This window comes from Protopterus annectens, chromosome 4.part0, assembly GCF_019279795.1.
Source record: "Protopterus annectens isolate FY-2018-M chromosome 4.part0, PAN1.0, whole genome shotgun sequence".
In the NCBI taxonomy this organism is placed as follows: Eukaryota; Metazoa; Chordata; order Ceratodontiformes; family Protopteridae; genus Protopterus; species Protopterus annectens.
Genome location: NC_056733.1, coordinates 840720188 through 840736697, shown reverse-complemented (window position 1 = coordinate 840736697; position 16510 = coordinate 840720188). Strand labels below are relative to the sequence as shown.

General features: G+C 39.5%; 1 protein-coding gene across 1 annotated transcript in view; it reads right to left on the bottom strand.

Annotated features, from left to right (window-relative positions):
• LOC122800352 (septin-5-like) overlaps window positions 1-16510 on the bottom strand; it is a 153272-nt gene that overhangs the window by 37398 nt on the left and 99364 nt on the right. The window contains exon 4 of the mRNA XM_044069801.1: window positions 1725-1860. Coding sequence (XP_043925736.1) covers window positions 1725-1860 — 136 coding nt within the window. The remainder of the gene's footprint in view (window positions 1-1724; window positions 1861-16510) is intronic.

The following is a 16510-nucleotide window of genomic DNA, read 5'->3' as shown; positions in this document are numbered from 1 at the left end:
TTAAGGGAACATTTAACTCAATAGCATTTGCGTAATTACAGGGCACTGATAACCGCAGCTGCACGGAGAGCAGCCTAGCAGAAACACCGGCCTTATAAGAGAATAAAAAAAACAAGTTTTACAACAGGCTTGCAGACCAATCAGGAAAATAAACAATAAGCTTTCAGCCAGCATCCTCCAACTCAGAGAGTTTTACTACAGCACACATCTGCCACAAGAGTACAGTCAGAAAACCCTCAGTGTAACAATGCTGTTTTTTTAGAGTTCATGTGCAGAGAAACCACACAATCTGTGCTGCATCTAAAGCCACAATGTTATAATTATTCAAAATTATTGCAGGTGGGCAGCTCTTAGTGGCTTTTACTTCATCTAGGAGAATATTAGGACTGCTAGTTGTTATGTGCTTTGAAACATACATAGTTCTTAGTAAGAGCAGACTAACTTTTTCTGCAAAGCTGTTCAATATGTCTAAGACCATATCAAATGTTGCTTTGAATCAAACAAAATGTTTAGCTTCTTTTTTTATAACTCATGCATCAGATACTCAGGAACAGTGTTTACATAGGATGGATCCCACAGGGCAGTTGTTGACATACATTACTAGAAGCAAACATTAGAAAATATAACAAGCTGTTTGTATCCTTTGCACCACACAGACAGGGCATGCAAGTGGGTAGATAAACTTTCCAGCTGGGTAGCCAGACTTTGTTATGATTCATGATTTTGCATTCAAGCCTCTAAGTGGGTCCATTAAGGTTCATTTTACTAGACCAGTGGCAATTTTCTGATATGCTTTCTCTGTTGATCTTTGCAAGCCAACACCATGATTTTCTACCCACAGACTCATTAAGTATTACAACCTTGATGGAATTTACAAGACCAGAGGTGGTTTTACTACAGCAGTGGTCCAAACACAGAAGCTGAAGCTGAAGACCCCATCCAGCTTGTGGATTCGAAACTCAGTGATGGATTAACTTGTTCCCAGAAGGCACATTCTAACTTCTAGAAACATACTGTAGGGACTATTTGTAATGCATTGTGCATCTTTACAAATGCACAGTTGTATCTCCTGCAAATTAAAATAGCAATTCCCGGTGCTGGCGATCATGAAATTATTGTGTTCAAACAGAAACATCTTCTGTCTTTACCCCTAGCATCTAAGTAATAGAGACACCTCCTGATTAACTTCACATTGTCAAGGTCTCTGATACGAGAATGTATTGTCATGAAACAAAAGCCACTAAGGAGTTTTACTTAGCAAGACTTCGAAATTTGGCTGTGGCAGTGAGGGAGTAGAAGTCTGTCAAGTCAGAGGACCGGTGAAACTGTTAAACTTATACTTACAAATACATAAATTTGATTTGTAGAAGCACTCGTCTAAAATACATCTCATAATTGCAGAGGCCCAACTGGTGGAAGTATTTCAGCAGAGTTACCACACCAGTGTGGATGCATAAAGTAACCAGATTATGAAGACAGGAATGCTTCATTAATTTGCTGTTACAATGCGTACATCACATTACACAAATGTACTTTTTGAATCCTTCTCTTTCCATGTTTCCATAGACTTCCTAAATGACGAAATACCTGGCTCCCTACTTCTTGAAGAAAGCATTGGCATTCATGAATATGTTACGCAAGACAACAGAAACAGTATTTCAGTGTTTTTAATTATTGCTAATAATAAAAATTCAGAGTTACAAACAGGATTTTTAAGTACTGACCTTGTCATCTGTTGTATGCACTGCGCTCTATAGTTCTCGTAGTGAACGTCGCAGGTTACATCCTTCAGATCGTGCATGTGTGTCCGGATCAGCATATTCCTTAGCTTCACAAAGTCACAGTGTGCCTGGTTTTCAACTGGAGAGATATGACATCATTTTATGCACTAATTCTGAGTGTAACATATATTGCAGATGTACTTTTACCTAGAAAGTCAAGAGGAGCAAGTATAAAGCAATTTCTAACAGGTGTTTCTGAATGCAGACTAAAGCAAGTGACAAAAATGTGATTAGTGCATAAAATATGTATGTGAGGTACACACACACATATGGTGAACAGCGATTGTGATGATGCTCACAATGGTATGGATAGTCCAGTAATACACGTGCACTTATAAAAATGCATATGTATATATTCACACAAACTCACATTAAAACGTATCAGCATGTATGTACAAAAAAAATAAGGTTCTGGAGTGTAGTAAACAGTAAAATGAGCAGACTTGCTGAGGTAAGCGGTCCTTATTGGACATAAGAATCAAATTTTCATATCTTAGCTACTCCTTTTAAAATCTATAACATATAACACTAAGATTCAGAGACCATGTGGGTGCGATTGTGGAGAGCCCCCTTCTTTTTACTACGTGTGTGTGATGAGCCTAGATGCTCAGTAAGAATGACCACAGGTAGACAAGAGTGCATGAACAACAATAAATATCCCTCTCGCAGCTGCAAATATTCTTTACTGAGTTTTCTTCTCTAGGGACCTAAACCTTGTCACCACAATAAACAGGACATGCTGGAGGGACAGATTCCTGTCCCAGAGACTTCCCATACTCTAGAACAGGCTACCCATCTATGTCAAGCAAAGTTCTTCATTAGCACTCTTCAAGAAAAATCTTGATGAGTGGATGGGAAATAGGAAATACACCCCGGGGATAACTTCTGTGTCTCTGCTCGACAGTGGCACAGGAAAATAACTTTCTTTGGTGGTGTGAGCCAGGGAACCTTGTTGGCTAGGCTTACGTAGGCCCTCGGGCCAATAGCCTAGTACCTACCTATGAACCTATGAACCTATAATATTAAAAATTGCTTTTGACATCTAAGAATAAAGTCCAAACTATAAACCAGTTTGTTCTTCCTGTTCTAACTTACAGTTTTGGGGTGATTGACTGGCCCTAAAAATATTAAATCAGTTAGACAGGAAAACAAGAAAAATACTTCGCTCATCAAATGACATATGAAAATCAATGTATATTAAGGTAATATAGTCCTCACTCTGAAGGCGGAATGGGCTTCCTTAAAAGTGATTACATGTATAGATCTGCAATTGTGGGACTACCTAAGTATGTGCCGACCTCACCAGATCCAAAAATAGTGAAAGTATTTTAACCCTGAGAGAAAACAGTATGTCACCTTAGTCAGTCGCAGTGTTTTAGATGATGTACTCTGGGGGGACATTTGCTCAGTAAACTTATGTGCCTGACATTACTTAAACAATATGGATAGAAATATATGACTGTTAGACACTCCAACAGCCATGCTATATATGGGCAAGATGGAGAAAGATGCTGTAAGGGATTTTCAGAGTCACTCACCAAGAAGATACTGATACCGGTGTTTTCCATACTTACAGCCCAAAGCCTAAAAACTGACTAAACAGAAAAACACTGCAGACTCTAATGGAAAAGTATATAGTAATCTACGTTCTCTAAGGCAGAGAATTTGGTGCTACTACAGGCACTCTGTCTCCATGGCTGATAGCTCTTTGGCCTGGATGTTGCTGACTGGGCCTATCACGGCTGTGCCTAGAAAGGTCTGGTGGTGGACATTAATGCAGGTGGTAGCCACAACTGTACTTATGAAATGGTGAGCCACAGGACCACTGGCATTACACATGCCACTGAACAAAGAGCTGTCCACCTGACATGAGAAGGTGGATCAAAGGAAGCTGGGCAGTGTCTGGCCTCTGTAAGAGGCAGTGACAGTTCCACATAGTCCCACAGTGTGGTGATGAATATAGGGGCACAACCCTTGTGGCCAACAGGAGTATCTACTGGAGATGTCCCACACATGCAAACCTCTTTCTGTGCAACAGTACTTGTAAATCCTAACCCCCTTAGTCACTGCTCAACTTATTAAAGCTGTCTGATTTGTGGTATACAGTAACATCAGGTATTCTCCCCTGCATAGCCACAAGGTGTGCAATTAAAATATGTTTTATTTTTTTAAATGTTACTATTTGCACACCTCACTTTCATGCACACTTTTGCTACTAGATCATACTTACCCAGGATGATCTGCTTTGGTGTATTCACAGGACATTCTTTATCTGGCACCATCACTTTGGAACTACCACTGCCTGATATTGGAGGATCTACAACGTATGATGATGATGATGGTGTGGATGAGTTGGCACAATTAGGGGGTGCAGAGTGTGTGCTGGACACAGGGAGTGTGGTCACTGCATACCCAGACCATGGACAAAGTCTTTATACTTACAGACAAGCAGGAGACATAGCACACAGGAAGGACAGGTTACTGAGGACATTAGCAGTCTGGAAAATTTGATATCCCCTAGTAGACACACATCAGGATCTGCTCCTAGCCTCTGTGGGCAGACAAGATACACATAGGGAGCGGTTGCTAATGCTGCTTGCCTAGACACATCCTTACCAATATCTTCCTGGGGTTAGTGTGTCAGAAGCTGCAACCCAGAGTTTGTGCAGGGTTATTGTGTAGCCACAGGTAAGTGCCACCCATAGTGAACTTAGCAAGGGTGATGTAGGGTGTGCAAGATGACCTACGGGAGTGGATGTCCTTTACGTCTGATATTTTGATGAACACAGTCCCATACTGGAAAGTGCCATGCCCCCTCAAGCTTACCTGCAAGAAGTGGTGCACTGTCCTCAAAGCTGTTCCATGCTACCTCCACAGATTGCAGCCATCATGAGCATGAATGATGTAGATCATTCTTTTACAGCACCAGCACTTCCATGGCCACATCTGTTGTGGGTGTGTTGACAGTGAGGAGAGGATGTCCCTGAGGTTGTGGCAATCATGGCAGTGGCACATCTTGTATTAAACATCACTCATGGTCATGCAGCATGCTAACATCACCTTTTTGTAGAGCCAGTTCTTGTGAGCAAGTGCATGCATGGGATGCTTAGACCTCTACCATACATGTCCTGGACCTGTCCAGTACATTCAGTCACAATCACCTAACTACTGCTGAAACTATCTACCAGCAGACACACACTCACACCACCTAAGCCCACAATACATCACAACTAACCTCGAAAAAGGGCATAGCAAAATAAATTTAAAATGGGTGGTGAAAGCCAAACACATTCTGGCTAGGCTTATAAATGCCCTAGGGCAGATAGCCTAGTATGAACCTATGAACCTATATGTACACTACCACCAACAGTGGCCCTTCACAAAACCTTTTACATTATGCTCATCCCAACCCCCCAGAAAGCCCATACACAAAACAGCTCTTTCTTTTAATTGTTTTTGGCACTCACACATTCCCCTGTGAGAGATAACCACAAATGTTTCCCCCTCCCCCACCTTTGTAAATGCTGATAACTGTGCCCTGCCCTTTGTACATTGTCACGTGGGTTACCTGTAACTGAAGCACAACTTGGCCAGCCTATGCATGAGTAATCACAGCCTGGTGTTGGCTTTGCATGCATTACTATTAAGCATTGTAACACTATTACATGTTTTAGAAGGGTGGCAAGACCTTTTAAGCTTGTCTACTTAACAGTGTATATGGCTAGGCATCTTATGTTCCCTGTGATCACTTTTCTAGTATGTTCCTATATTTCTATCACTTTTAGTGTAGTGCATGTACTTTACTCTGATCAATTATGTTTTGAAGTTATGTGCAAGCCACTACCTCCTTGCCTCTGCCACAGCATATTGTGTCCTCCTCCATTTGGCATCATCATCACCTGATGCTGGCTCCTCCACTGAATTCTCATCTGACATAGCCTGCACTGCCTCGTGTGCCAAGGCCTACTGCTCCTGCAAGTGCCCAACCTGCTGTAACCACCTTCTAAGTATGATATTGTGTAACACTGCACAAAATTAATATATTTTTGCATTCGTGCCAGGGTTACACTGCAGGACTCCACCGGATGAATCCAAACAGCAAAACAATCCTTTCAGTACCCCAAACACACACTCAGTAATGTTTCTCATATGACTAGGCCTGGCTGTACCCTTGGTCTGTTTCATTTTATAGATTTTTGATAGGTGTCATTAGTAAGGATTCCAGGGCATATCAGCATCATCAACAAAAAGATGCCCATAGGGGAAGTCACCCCCTGACAAAACATTGGAATTGATCATAGGTGTTCCATCTACAGGTTTTGTGATTACCTGGATGGCCTGTAGACACACTGTAGATAATACCGTATGCATTATAGACCACCTGGCAGTTGGAGTACATTTGAGGTTTATGTACCTCCTTCAAAATTCACTAGGTGGGGCCTTTATTTCAGTGTGGTACAGTCTATGCTCCCTAGCACCACAGGAGAATGGGCTATATCATGAAATTCCCCCATTCTATTCCCTTGTTCCTCTGTGGTATGTCGGCACCACATATTCTCATCCAAATGCTGAAGCATGGCATCGAAAACCTGCTGGAGTATTCTTGAGGCACATGCCTCCACTGTGTCCCTATTATGTCACTGCAGGTTTACTGTAGCTAATGTATGTAAAGTCACACATACTTTAGTGTCCTTTGGGACTGATACCTCATGACTACCACTAGGCTGCAGACAAGGCTGATAAATGTCCACAGTGCCTTGAATGGTCTTCCTATCCACACGGTACTGGTTCACAATGTCAGTCTTGAGGAGTCTGTGAAATGTTAAGTGAGGATGAATGATACTACATCTCAGGCATGACAACATGAACAAACAATATAGCAGCAATGAGAGTGTCTTGCAGAGATACATATTTAATTATGTGGCAGCAACCTCTAACTTTATTTAGCGATTCTCTTAGCATGAATACAAACATTCATCTGATTTCAGTTATACAGTGTGCACAAATATGGGGTGCGGCTTTTATGTGTTTAGCAATCTTAATTACTTAATTTGCATAGACCAAGCCATCATTTTAATAATGTTGCTCATTACAATTACATTGTATGCAATTAGCATGCACCATGTCCAACCCTGCTGCTCAGCATTCAATATAGCCCTGCAAGTGGTATCTAATCATGCAAATTCACTTACAGCAATGTAGAAAAGTTTTCTGAATCCAACCTCTATTCCTTCACCCAAAGTAATAAACATGTCACATTTGTGCATAAATATAATCTTTTCTAAGATGTCTGTGCTACAGCTACTTCCAACAAAGTTTATACAATATTGTCACCAGGAAAAAGACATAATATATGGGACAAGGAATTATATTGTACTGTTCAGTCTGCTAGAGCACTTTAATCATATCCAACATATTTGTTAAATCTTTCTTTAAGACACACACAAGAGACATTTATTAGAAATAAACCATTCAGCATGTTAGGACCTTGATTTTGGAACTCTTTGTCACCCTAATTTTAAGAAAGTGTTACTTGACTACTTCAGAGGCCATATCTGTTTCACATGTTATAGGGTACCAAAGTGATTTTAGAATGTCGAAATTTATACTAACTATAGTTAATATCATATTTCAAAAACACAGCAGGGCTCAGGTTGGTTCCTTAAGTTCTGTTACTTATTATCTGAGGCATTCTGTGTTCTCTTTTGATGCAATTTTCATGTTTTTCAGACTATGACTAGGAACAGTCCATCTGGATCAGCTCACTTACCATGTTAGGAAAAGATTAATTAAACATATGCCTACTATCATGAAGCCATTCAGCCTGACTTATCTTGAACAAAATTGCAAACCAATTATGCAGCATGAATTATTTCATGGTATGTTACATTATTTATCTCAGTGCTTTCCACTATCTACTTCCCATTGCTTTACTGTTCGAAAGTATCACAAGTGGAAAGCTGTAATTCCAGCTTTACTGAAGTCATGATTCCTAAACAAGTTTTGTTGCTCAGTATTGCACTGAAACATGATTTATTAGTCAGTTGCATCAGCTTGCTTTTACCAAGCTTGCACATAAAGCACATTTTTGTTTTCAGTACTACAGTAACTTGATATATTTTTCTTTGCAAACACTAATTACTGAAAGACAGTAAAGTTGTGTAAAATCTTACCATAACAGCAGATGTCCTTCTCTTCAATGTTGCAGTATCCAGATCAGAAGGGATCTTCTGCCCAGGGCAACCCGACACTCCACCTGTATACAAAAGTCTAATGATCTTGTACGCACCATATTTTACATTTATGCTCCCTGCACAGAACATAAGGCATAAAAGGGATGTACAGACATAACTACCCAGAAATGAATTGCCCCAGAAGAAAACAGTCTCCATGGGGCAAAAGAGTCCATGTACATCCAGAAGGAAAAAATGCAGCATAAAAAGGAGAAACTCTCAGCAAGAAGGGAATCTAAAACAAAAAGCAGAACAAACAAGAGGGGGTTGTAAGGTGGGAGTGAATATTGCAGCAGTGAAGAGAAGGACATCTACTGTTATAGTAAGATTTTACATAACTGTACTATGTCCTTCTATATCACTGTTGCAGTATTCGGTACAGAAGTGGAGAGTAAAAAAGCTCAAGAAACAGACTGGGAGGTGGGAGGCTGAGAACAGCCCTCAACAAACCTACATAAAATGGTTTCAGCAAAATCTGCTCTGGCCCTAGAAACCATATCCAACTTATAATGTTTAGTAAAGGTATGCAATGAAGACAGAGTAGCAGCTTCAAGGTTGGAATTGATGTCCAACCCCTTGAGGAAGGCACCAGAAGAGGCAACAGCCCTAGTGGAATGAGCTCTAATAGAAGTAGACAGAGTTTGCCATGAAAAGAATAACAAAAGGAAAAGGCCTTAGATATCCAGGAAGAGATGGATTGCTTAGAAACAGCCAAACACAATGTCCTGGGATGAAAGGAAACAAAAAGCTGATCAGACTTACAAATGGCCTTAGTTTTATCCAAAAAGTACCTGTGCTGTCTGTGCAATTCCAAGGTATGCAGGACCTTCTCACTAGCAGACTGGGGAGAAGGAAAAAAGGAACGGGGTTGTACACACTGATTCAAAGATAACACGTTTACTACCTTGAGCATAAAAGAAGGATTAGTAAGAAGGACATCCTATCCCTTTGGAAAAAAAACAAACAGGGATGAATGGCCATAAGGGCCTGGAGTTCAGAAACCCTTTGAGCAGAAGTAAGAGCCAGCATCAAAACAGTCTTCCAGGTACAAAGCTGCTAAGAAACAGAATCTGCAGGCTCAAAAGGAGTCTGAGTCAATTTTTCCAAAACAAAATGAAGGTACGAAGGAAGGGGAATAGGTTTTCTTGGAGGCCTCAGATGCAGGATGCCTTTAAGAAATTGTTTGACCTCAAAACAAGAAGTCAAATGAAGATTCAAGGTCAGACAAGCAGACATGGGTGACAAATGAGGCTTCAAAGAATAGACTAGGCCAGACTGGAGCAACTCACACAAATAAGAGAGGACCAGAGGGACCCCCACTGAGAAAGGGCCCTGGTTACAATCATGGAACCAAACAGAAAATATTTTCCATTTGGACATGTAAGATTTCCTTGTTGAGGGTTTCCTTGCCTCCTGTAAAATCCTGGACATGTCCTCAGAAAAGAGGTGCCTGAAAGAGATAAAAACCCTATCATCCACAGTGTCAGATGAAGACTAGACAAGTGAGGATGGATAAGAGACCCCTTGTCCTGTGTGAGGAGATCCAACTGGTGAGGTAACCTGTGGTGATTACCCCTGGCCAGATGCATTAAGAGGGGGAGCCAGTGCTGTCTTGGTCAAAAGGGAGCCATTAGCAAGATTGTTGGGATGCACAGCTGAATTTTCTGTAGGACTCTTGGAGGAGGGAAAGCATAAAGAAGCATCTCCTTCCAAAGAAAAGAAAGTGCAACTGTCTTCTACACCAGATGGTATGGTACTATGGAAGAGAAGAGAGGAAGCTGCCTATTCACAAGGGAGGCAAAAAGATCTACCTGAGGAATACCCCACTGATGGACAATGTCCAGAAACACATGTCTGTGAAGCATCCATTCATAAGCCTGTGTTTTGGACCATCTCAAAGAGTCGGTCACTAGATTGTGCTCTGAAGGAATGTATACTGCCTGAAGAGTTAACTGATAACTGAGAGACACCTCCCAAACCTGAACAGCCATACTGCAGAGGAGGTAAGATTTTGTGCCTCCCTGCTTGTTAACATACAATATTACGGTAGTGATGTCTGTGTACATCTTCAAGGGGCCTGGACAGAACATCGGGTGAAAAGCTTGAAGGGCCAGAATCAGAGCTCTCATCTCATTGATGATAATATGGTCTGACTGCTGATGGGGAGGCCAGAGACTCTGAACTTTCAGGTGAACAAAAGAAGCCTCCCATTCCATATCTGAGGCATCAGTGAACAGTTCTTGAGAAGGAACTGGAGGCTGAAAGGATCGGCCTGGGTTGAGAGCAAACTGTTGAATGCACCACTTAAATTCCTTGTTTAGACATGGAAGGAGAGGTACACTGAAATCCAGAGGGGGACACTGCTGCAGCCAAACTGACTTGAGGTACCACTGAAGCATCCACATATACAGTCTGACAAAAGAAAGTGTTGGAATAGAAGAGGCCATGAATCCCAGGGCCTGAAGAAACTCCCTGGCTAGCATGGCAGTCAGAGGATGAAAAGACTAAAAGAAGGCTGTCAATGACAAAACTTTTGGAGGTGGAAGAGAGGCCAACATTGTCACTGTCTGAATCCTGAATCCCAGATGCACATGATTCTGACAAGGAATCAGGATGGACTTTTGGAAGTTGATAGTAAACTCCAAACTTTGAAGAAGAGATATGGTAATCTTCAGATCCTGTAATAGGTGACTTGGAGAAGACTCCAGAAACAGCAGGTCATCTAGATAAGGAAAAATCTTAATGCCTTGGAGCCTGCAGAAAGCAATCACATGAGCTAGATATTTTGTGAATACCCTTAGGGCAGTAGAGAAGCCAAAGGGCAAAGCAGCGAACTGAAAATGAAAGGAAGAAACAGAAATGTAAAAACTTCCTGAAAAGAGGGTTAATTCCATTGTCCTAGCAATTACGTCCTCTAAGGACAATTCCTCAAAATTAGAGTCAGGGCTAACAGACTTCTCTTCATCAGAACCATAAGCCAAAGGTGAAGGCATCTGTGAAGAAAAGGACAGAGACCTCTCATCAGACACCGAATCCTCATCTGAGTAATCCAGTTCCCTAAGCCATTTAGAAAGGGTAGAGGTCCAAGAATGAGCAGGTACTGAAACCCCTTGAGGAGACTTTAGGGCCATCAAGACAGAAAACAAGTCCTGACTAAACTTGTGCCATTCCCTTTGAGGATCCTTAAGATGGACCAAAACATGCTTCAGTTTTTGTCTTTTGTTGGAAGGAACATCAGCCCTAATAAATACCAGATGTTCCGACCCTTGGTGAGATTTGATAAGAGAACCCAGAGCCTCCTCCCTAAAGTATCTGTAGAATCCATCAAGGACCCTCCGAGATAATCAACCATAGTTCCATCTTGACATCCAGAGAAAAGCCTCAGAAGATGTGCAGAAGGACAGATCCAAGCTGGCCTCCAGCAGGGCCATGGCAGAGGAATCCAATGTAGATGCAGAATGACCTATAGAGCTATTACCTGCTTCTAGAGAGATGTCCGTTAGAGGATGGACAGCTAAAGAATCGAGCTGAGACTTCTTGGCCTTCTTCTTACCTGGTGGGATTATCTCAAGGTTAAAGGAGTCTAATATGGTATCCTGGGCTAACTGTTGAAGCATTGGTTTTTAAGATAAATAGCCAGGAAAGACAAATGGCTTCTGAGTGTCTTAGCACAATTGCCTTACAGATCCTACAAGAGGTATAGTCGTGGGAAGCATGCAAACAAAAAAAGACAAGTTCAAGATGATCCTTATGGGGAATCTGCCTCCCACACATTCTCCCTTCTTGGATGACATGAACTCTAGGTGGCAAAACAAACTACAAAACCAAGAAAAGTAAAAAAAAAAAACAACTCCAGTGGGGAACTTAACTGGTGGTTAAGTATTCAGTGCAGCAACAAGACATTCAGACCAACTAGCGAAAGTAGTATTTGAACTGGCAGCAAAGAAGTTCTGAATAGCTGCATCCATAAGTCTCTTTTATGTACTACGTTCTATGCAGGGAGCATAAATGTGATGTACATTGCATACAAGATCATTGTGCTTTTGTATACTGGCCAAATGTCAAGCTGCCCTGGGCAGGAAATCCCTTCTGTTTTGGATATTGCAACAGTGATACAGAAGGACATCTTTTCAAAATGGCTTAGCATCACAAATAGAGAACACTGTCTAGTAAATTCCTAAGCAATAACAACATGGAGTTGCTTAGGGATGAGGACATTAAAAACTTTATAATCTATTTTCCTCTTTTTTATGGGGACTGGGAGCCAATAAAGGTTTTTGACATCAGAATGACTGTGACAAGATTCAGTGATGTTAAACTAAAGGTGCTGGGTTTATCAGCACATTACTGCATGTCACACCACACCGAGGAAGACTTCAGGAGAAAAAAAAACAGTCAATGCCAACTGCCAGGATGGCTGCACAGTGATCAACAGGTTAACTTCAGCTCTCCAAGTGTAAATGCAGAAATTGCGATACAACAGCTAGTGATATTGTCAGCTTGATTAAAATTCAGTTGCTGTATTGTAAGTATACTGCCTAGATGCCAGCAAAGACGAAACTAGGAGACTGAAAGAAAATCAGCTAGAAAAGGGAAAGAGAAAACACTGACTGGGAAGAATCCTGCAGCTGTACAGCAAAAAAACAGTTCAAGCTACAATTTTGGTGCAAGACATGGCTTGCAGTAATCTAGAAGAAAAATAAGTCAAATGTGGTCAGAGTTTATTAAAATAAATGAAACCCTGAAGGAGTATATCAACTCAAATAACAAAAGACTGGAAAAATTAAAGAAGCTTTAAACGGATATTCACATGAGCTGATAAAAGTGCAAATAACAGAGGTCAAAATGAAGAAAAGGCTGGCTGAGTATGAGCTCACTCAAGAAGAGATGTTTAAAAATGGTAGAATTAGAGAAGCCAGCACATAGGGAAATTCTGAGATTTTCTGCTATACCAAAGAAACTAGAAGAAATAGACAGTACTAATTTTATGAAGGCACAAATAAGCAACTGGACTGGTATTATACAGCAAGAAAATTGAAAAGGCACACTATGTGTCAGCTCCAACTCTGGCCATGAGAAAGCAGCTAAGACCCTTATTAGTAAAGATGCAAACCCTACCAGCAGAATCAGTTGATCCTGACAAAACTTTGGTAAAAGGGCAAAGTACTAAAAGTTGTTGACAGTAGAGTGTTTGTAAAAATACATTATTCACTGTCCACCAGGCAGAAGAGAAACAAATGCATTGCAGTAATCAAAGAATGCTGAGAGGCATGTGTGCAATTCAAGCTGCTGTATCCAGCTGTCTTTGGAATATTTTTTCTTGGAGGATCAAAGTTATTTTTTGATGCAGAATGGACTAGAAAGAAATGCAAAACTTTGTCCAACAAAAAGTAAGCCATCAAGGAGAAGGTGACTGCTTCTCTTTCTTTGATAATAAATCCCACACAGAGACTTTGCCAGTGAAACCTTTTTTACTGTTCCAAAGGAAAATGCTTGGAAGACAGAGAAAAGCACAGGAGCTGATCAGAAGAATTTGGGAGTACCTTGGGATTGAAATGGAATCTGGAGTTAAGAAATGGAGGTGAACAGGAAGAAGGTCAGCAATATGTAAATTAGTGAATAAATGTGAGAGCGCAAAGTGTCGCTCACATTTGTGAAATATGGATGTATAAGAATAAGTGGAAACAGTGAAGTTTTGTTGACTTTGTTAAACTTGTGGGGAACTGAAAAGATTTGCCTCAGTTCCTGTCATTAATGTTTGGAAAAACTGTGAGGGGAGGGGAAGATGAAAGAGAAAGGTAACTGTATGTAAAACAGTTTCTGTTCTTAATAGTATTTTTATGACACTTTCACAATATAAATTGCATATTTGATAGTAAAGTATTTTAGTTGTTCCTGTATGTGATCAAATTACTAGAGTAAACAAATTCCCTTTTTCCTTCTTCCTCTTTTCTTTCTTCGTTTTGATATTAAGAAATGCAGGAGTTACAGTGTAAAAAGAGAATAAAAGCTGAACAAAAGTATATTTAAGTTAATAGGGTGTAATCTTGAGTTGTTGAGCTGGGGTAATGGAGTGAAAATGTACACAGATCATGGTATATATATATATATATATATATATATATATATATATATATATATATATATATATATATATATATATATATATATATATATGTGCAGCTGATATGTTTTCTCTTACTTTTACAGAGGTGAATAAATAGAGTAAGACCCTTGGCTTAATCTAATAGCAAATCTTAAGTGGAAACAAGTCAATATCAGAACACTAAATATAATAAAAAGTTTTCCTTTGCTAATAAATGTTTCAACCTGTTTTTCAGGCTGCAGCAGAGGACTACATTTTTCTTTTTTTCTCGATTGTTTTCACGAAGACAAGCTGATAATAGGGTAATAAAAATAAAACACTGGTTTCTTCAAAATTAAAAGTTAATGTTTTCTGAAAGCATCCAAGTTGTTTTCACAACTGGGGAAATAAAGATAAAAAAGAACAGACACCAATTAGTGTAAGTAGAAACACAGGCACTAACATATGTCTTAGCATAGATAACCTCAATTTTAGGTTAATAACGGCCTATGTTACCAGCTGTCTATTTGGTGCAAATGCTCCTATTAGGAGGGTTAAACTTCATTATTTGAAGATATGCATAGTTATGTGTGTTTGCAATAAGTTTATAGGTCCTGGGGGGGGGGGGGATCTGGGAAGTGGTGATTTTAAGTTGCTGAGGGTTTTACTAAAACAAAAAAGTCTCATAAAATGTGACATAGTTGCAATGTTGATGATAAGAAAAAATGTAAAGGATTAACCTGTCAAACATTAATGGGTACACATATCACAGGAAACAGACATTTAAAAAAAGTTATCATGTATAACAAGTGGGAATAATGGTTTCTTACCACAATGGTGACACTTTTCATATTATCTTGGAACATGAATGGTCTCACAGGTATAATCAAAAAGGAAATGATACTTAATTATATTAAGAATTACATAGTGCAAATAGTGCTACAGGAGACATGTTTGGAAAGAGCTAAGCATATAAATTTGATAAAGGAGTTCAGGACAGATGTTCTGCAGAATATCAGGGGCAAAGGAAAACAGGAATATGTCTATTAACTGCTAGAAAAATTCCATTGGTAATAGAAGGGGAAAAAGATAATAATGACAGATTTGTAGTAATCAGGGGCTACTGACTAGGGATGAGGATTATGCTGGCATGTATTTATATTCCACCTAAAACTGCTACTATGGAGCTTAAAAAATAGAAGAAATAATCAGCTTTCAGAAGGGAATATCATTTATAGGTGAGGACTAGAATTTGATTTGCAACAATGAGGATGCATCTTTTGGGCCTAGACGGGAAAATATAACAAAAGATTATCGATTTCTGGAGAAATTTATGAAAATATCTGGGATGAAAGACAATTCAGTTGCAGGAACTCAGAGAACATTTATATATAATCACACAAGGTACAATAACTGGGCTAGACTAAACAGAAATGATATTTCACAAGAACTTGTGCATTTATTTGAGAACTTTGACACATATCCAATAACTATTTCAGATTATGCACCAATAATTACTAAGATAAAAAGCAAGGTGATGAATTAAAGATGAGGCACTGGCACTTTCCCACTTACCTGTTAAAAAGAGAGGAATTTAAGGAATGGGCAGTGGTACTTATTTGGGAGTTATTAGGGAAGATAGAAAGTACTCCTGAACTTATAGCCAATGAGTGGAATAAAATGAAAGTGGAGTTTAAAAATAGGGTAGAATTAAAAGAAAAAGAAATCTCTTTAAGAGGTAATAAAATTATTTACAAGGGCTGAAATCTCTTTAAGAAGTAATAGAATTATTTACAAGGGTTGACAAAAGTTAAAGTATTGTCCAATAAGGGGTATCTCACAGAACAAAAAGAGATGCAATTGCATAGTGATAAAGAGAAAATAAGGGAGTATCTGGATAAAATGCATGAGTTTAGAAACACTGTTGTTAAGCAACTATTTGTTTTTTACTTTGTTTTGTTTTTACAATAACCCCAGAGCACAAAAATGTTTGACACAATGACTTAGGCAACAGAAAGTAGACGGGGTTGTTGCCAAAGTTAGGGAGCCTATAACAACAAAAATAACCAGAGATCTTATAGAGGTATTAAAGATATTTTGAAAATTTATGAAAATTTGTATAAACCAGAGTAGTGAGGAAAAATCAAAAATGGAAAGATTTATGGAAGAGAAGACAAGACTATTACATGCCAAGGTTAGAGGTTGATGAGGTTCGACAACTAAAGTTAAGACAGGAGGAGATGAGATAAAAATGGTGATGTATAACCAATCTGAGTGAAAGTCTCCAGGAATAGAAGTATACTGATGGAAGTTTGGAAGCTAGGAGGGTAGAAAGTGATAAAGATCTGGAAGATTTTGTTTAACAGTATTTTTAAAGGAGGGGGATGCACCAACATCCTGGACAAAAAGCT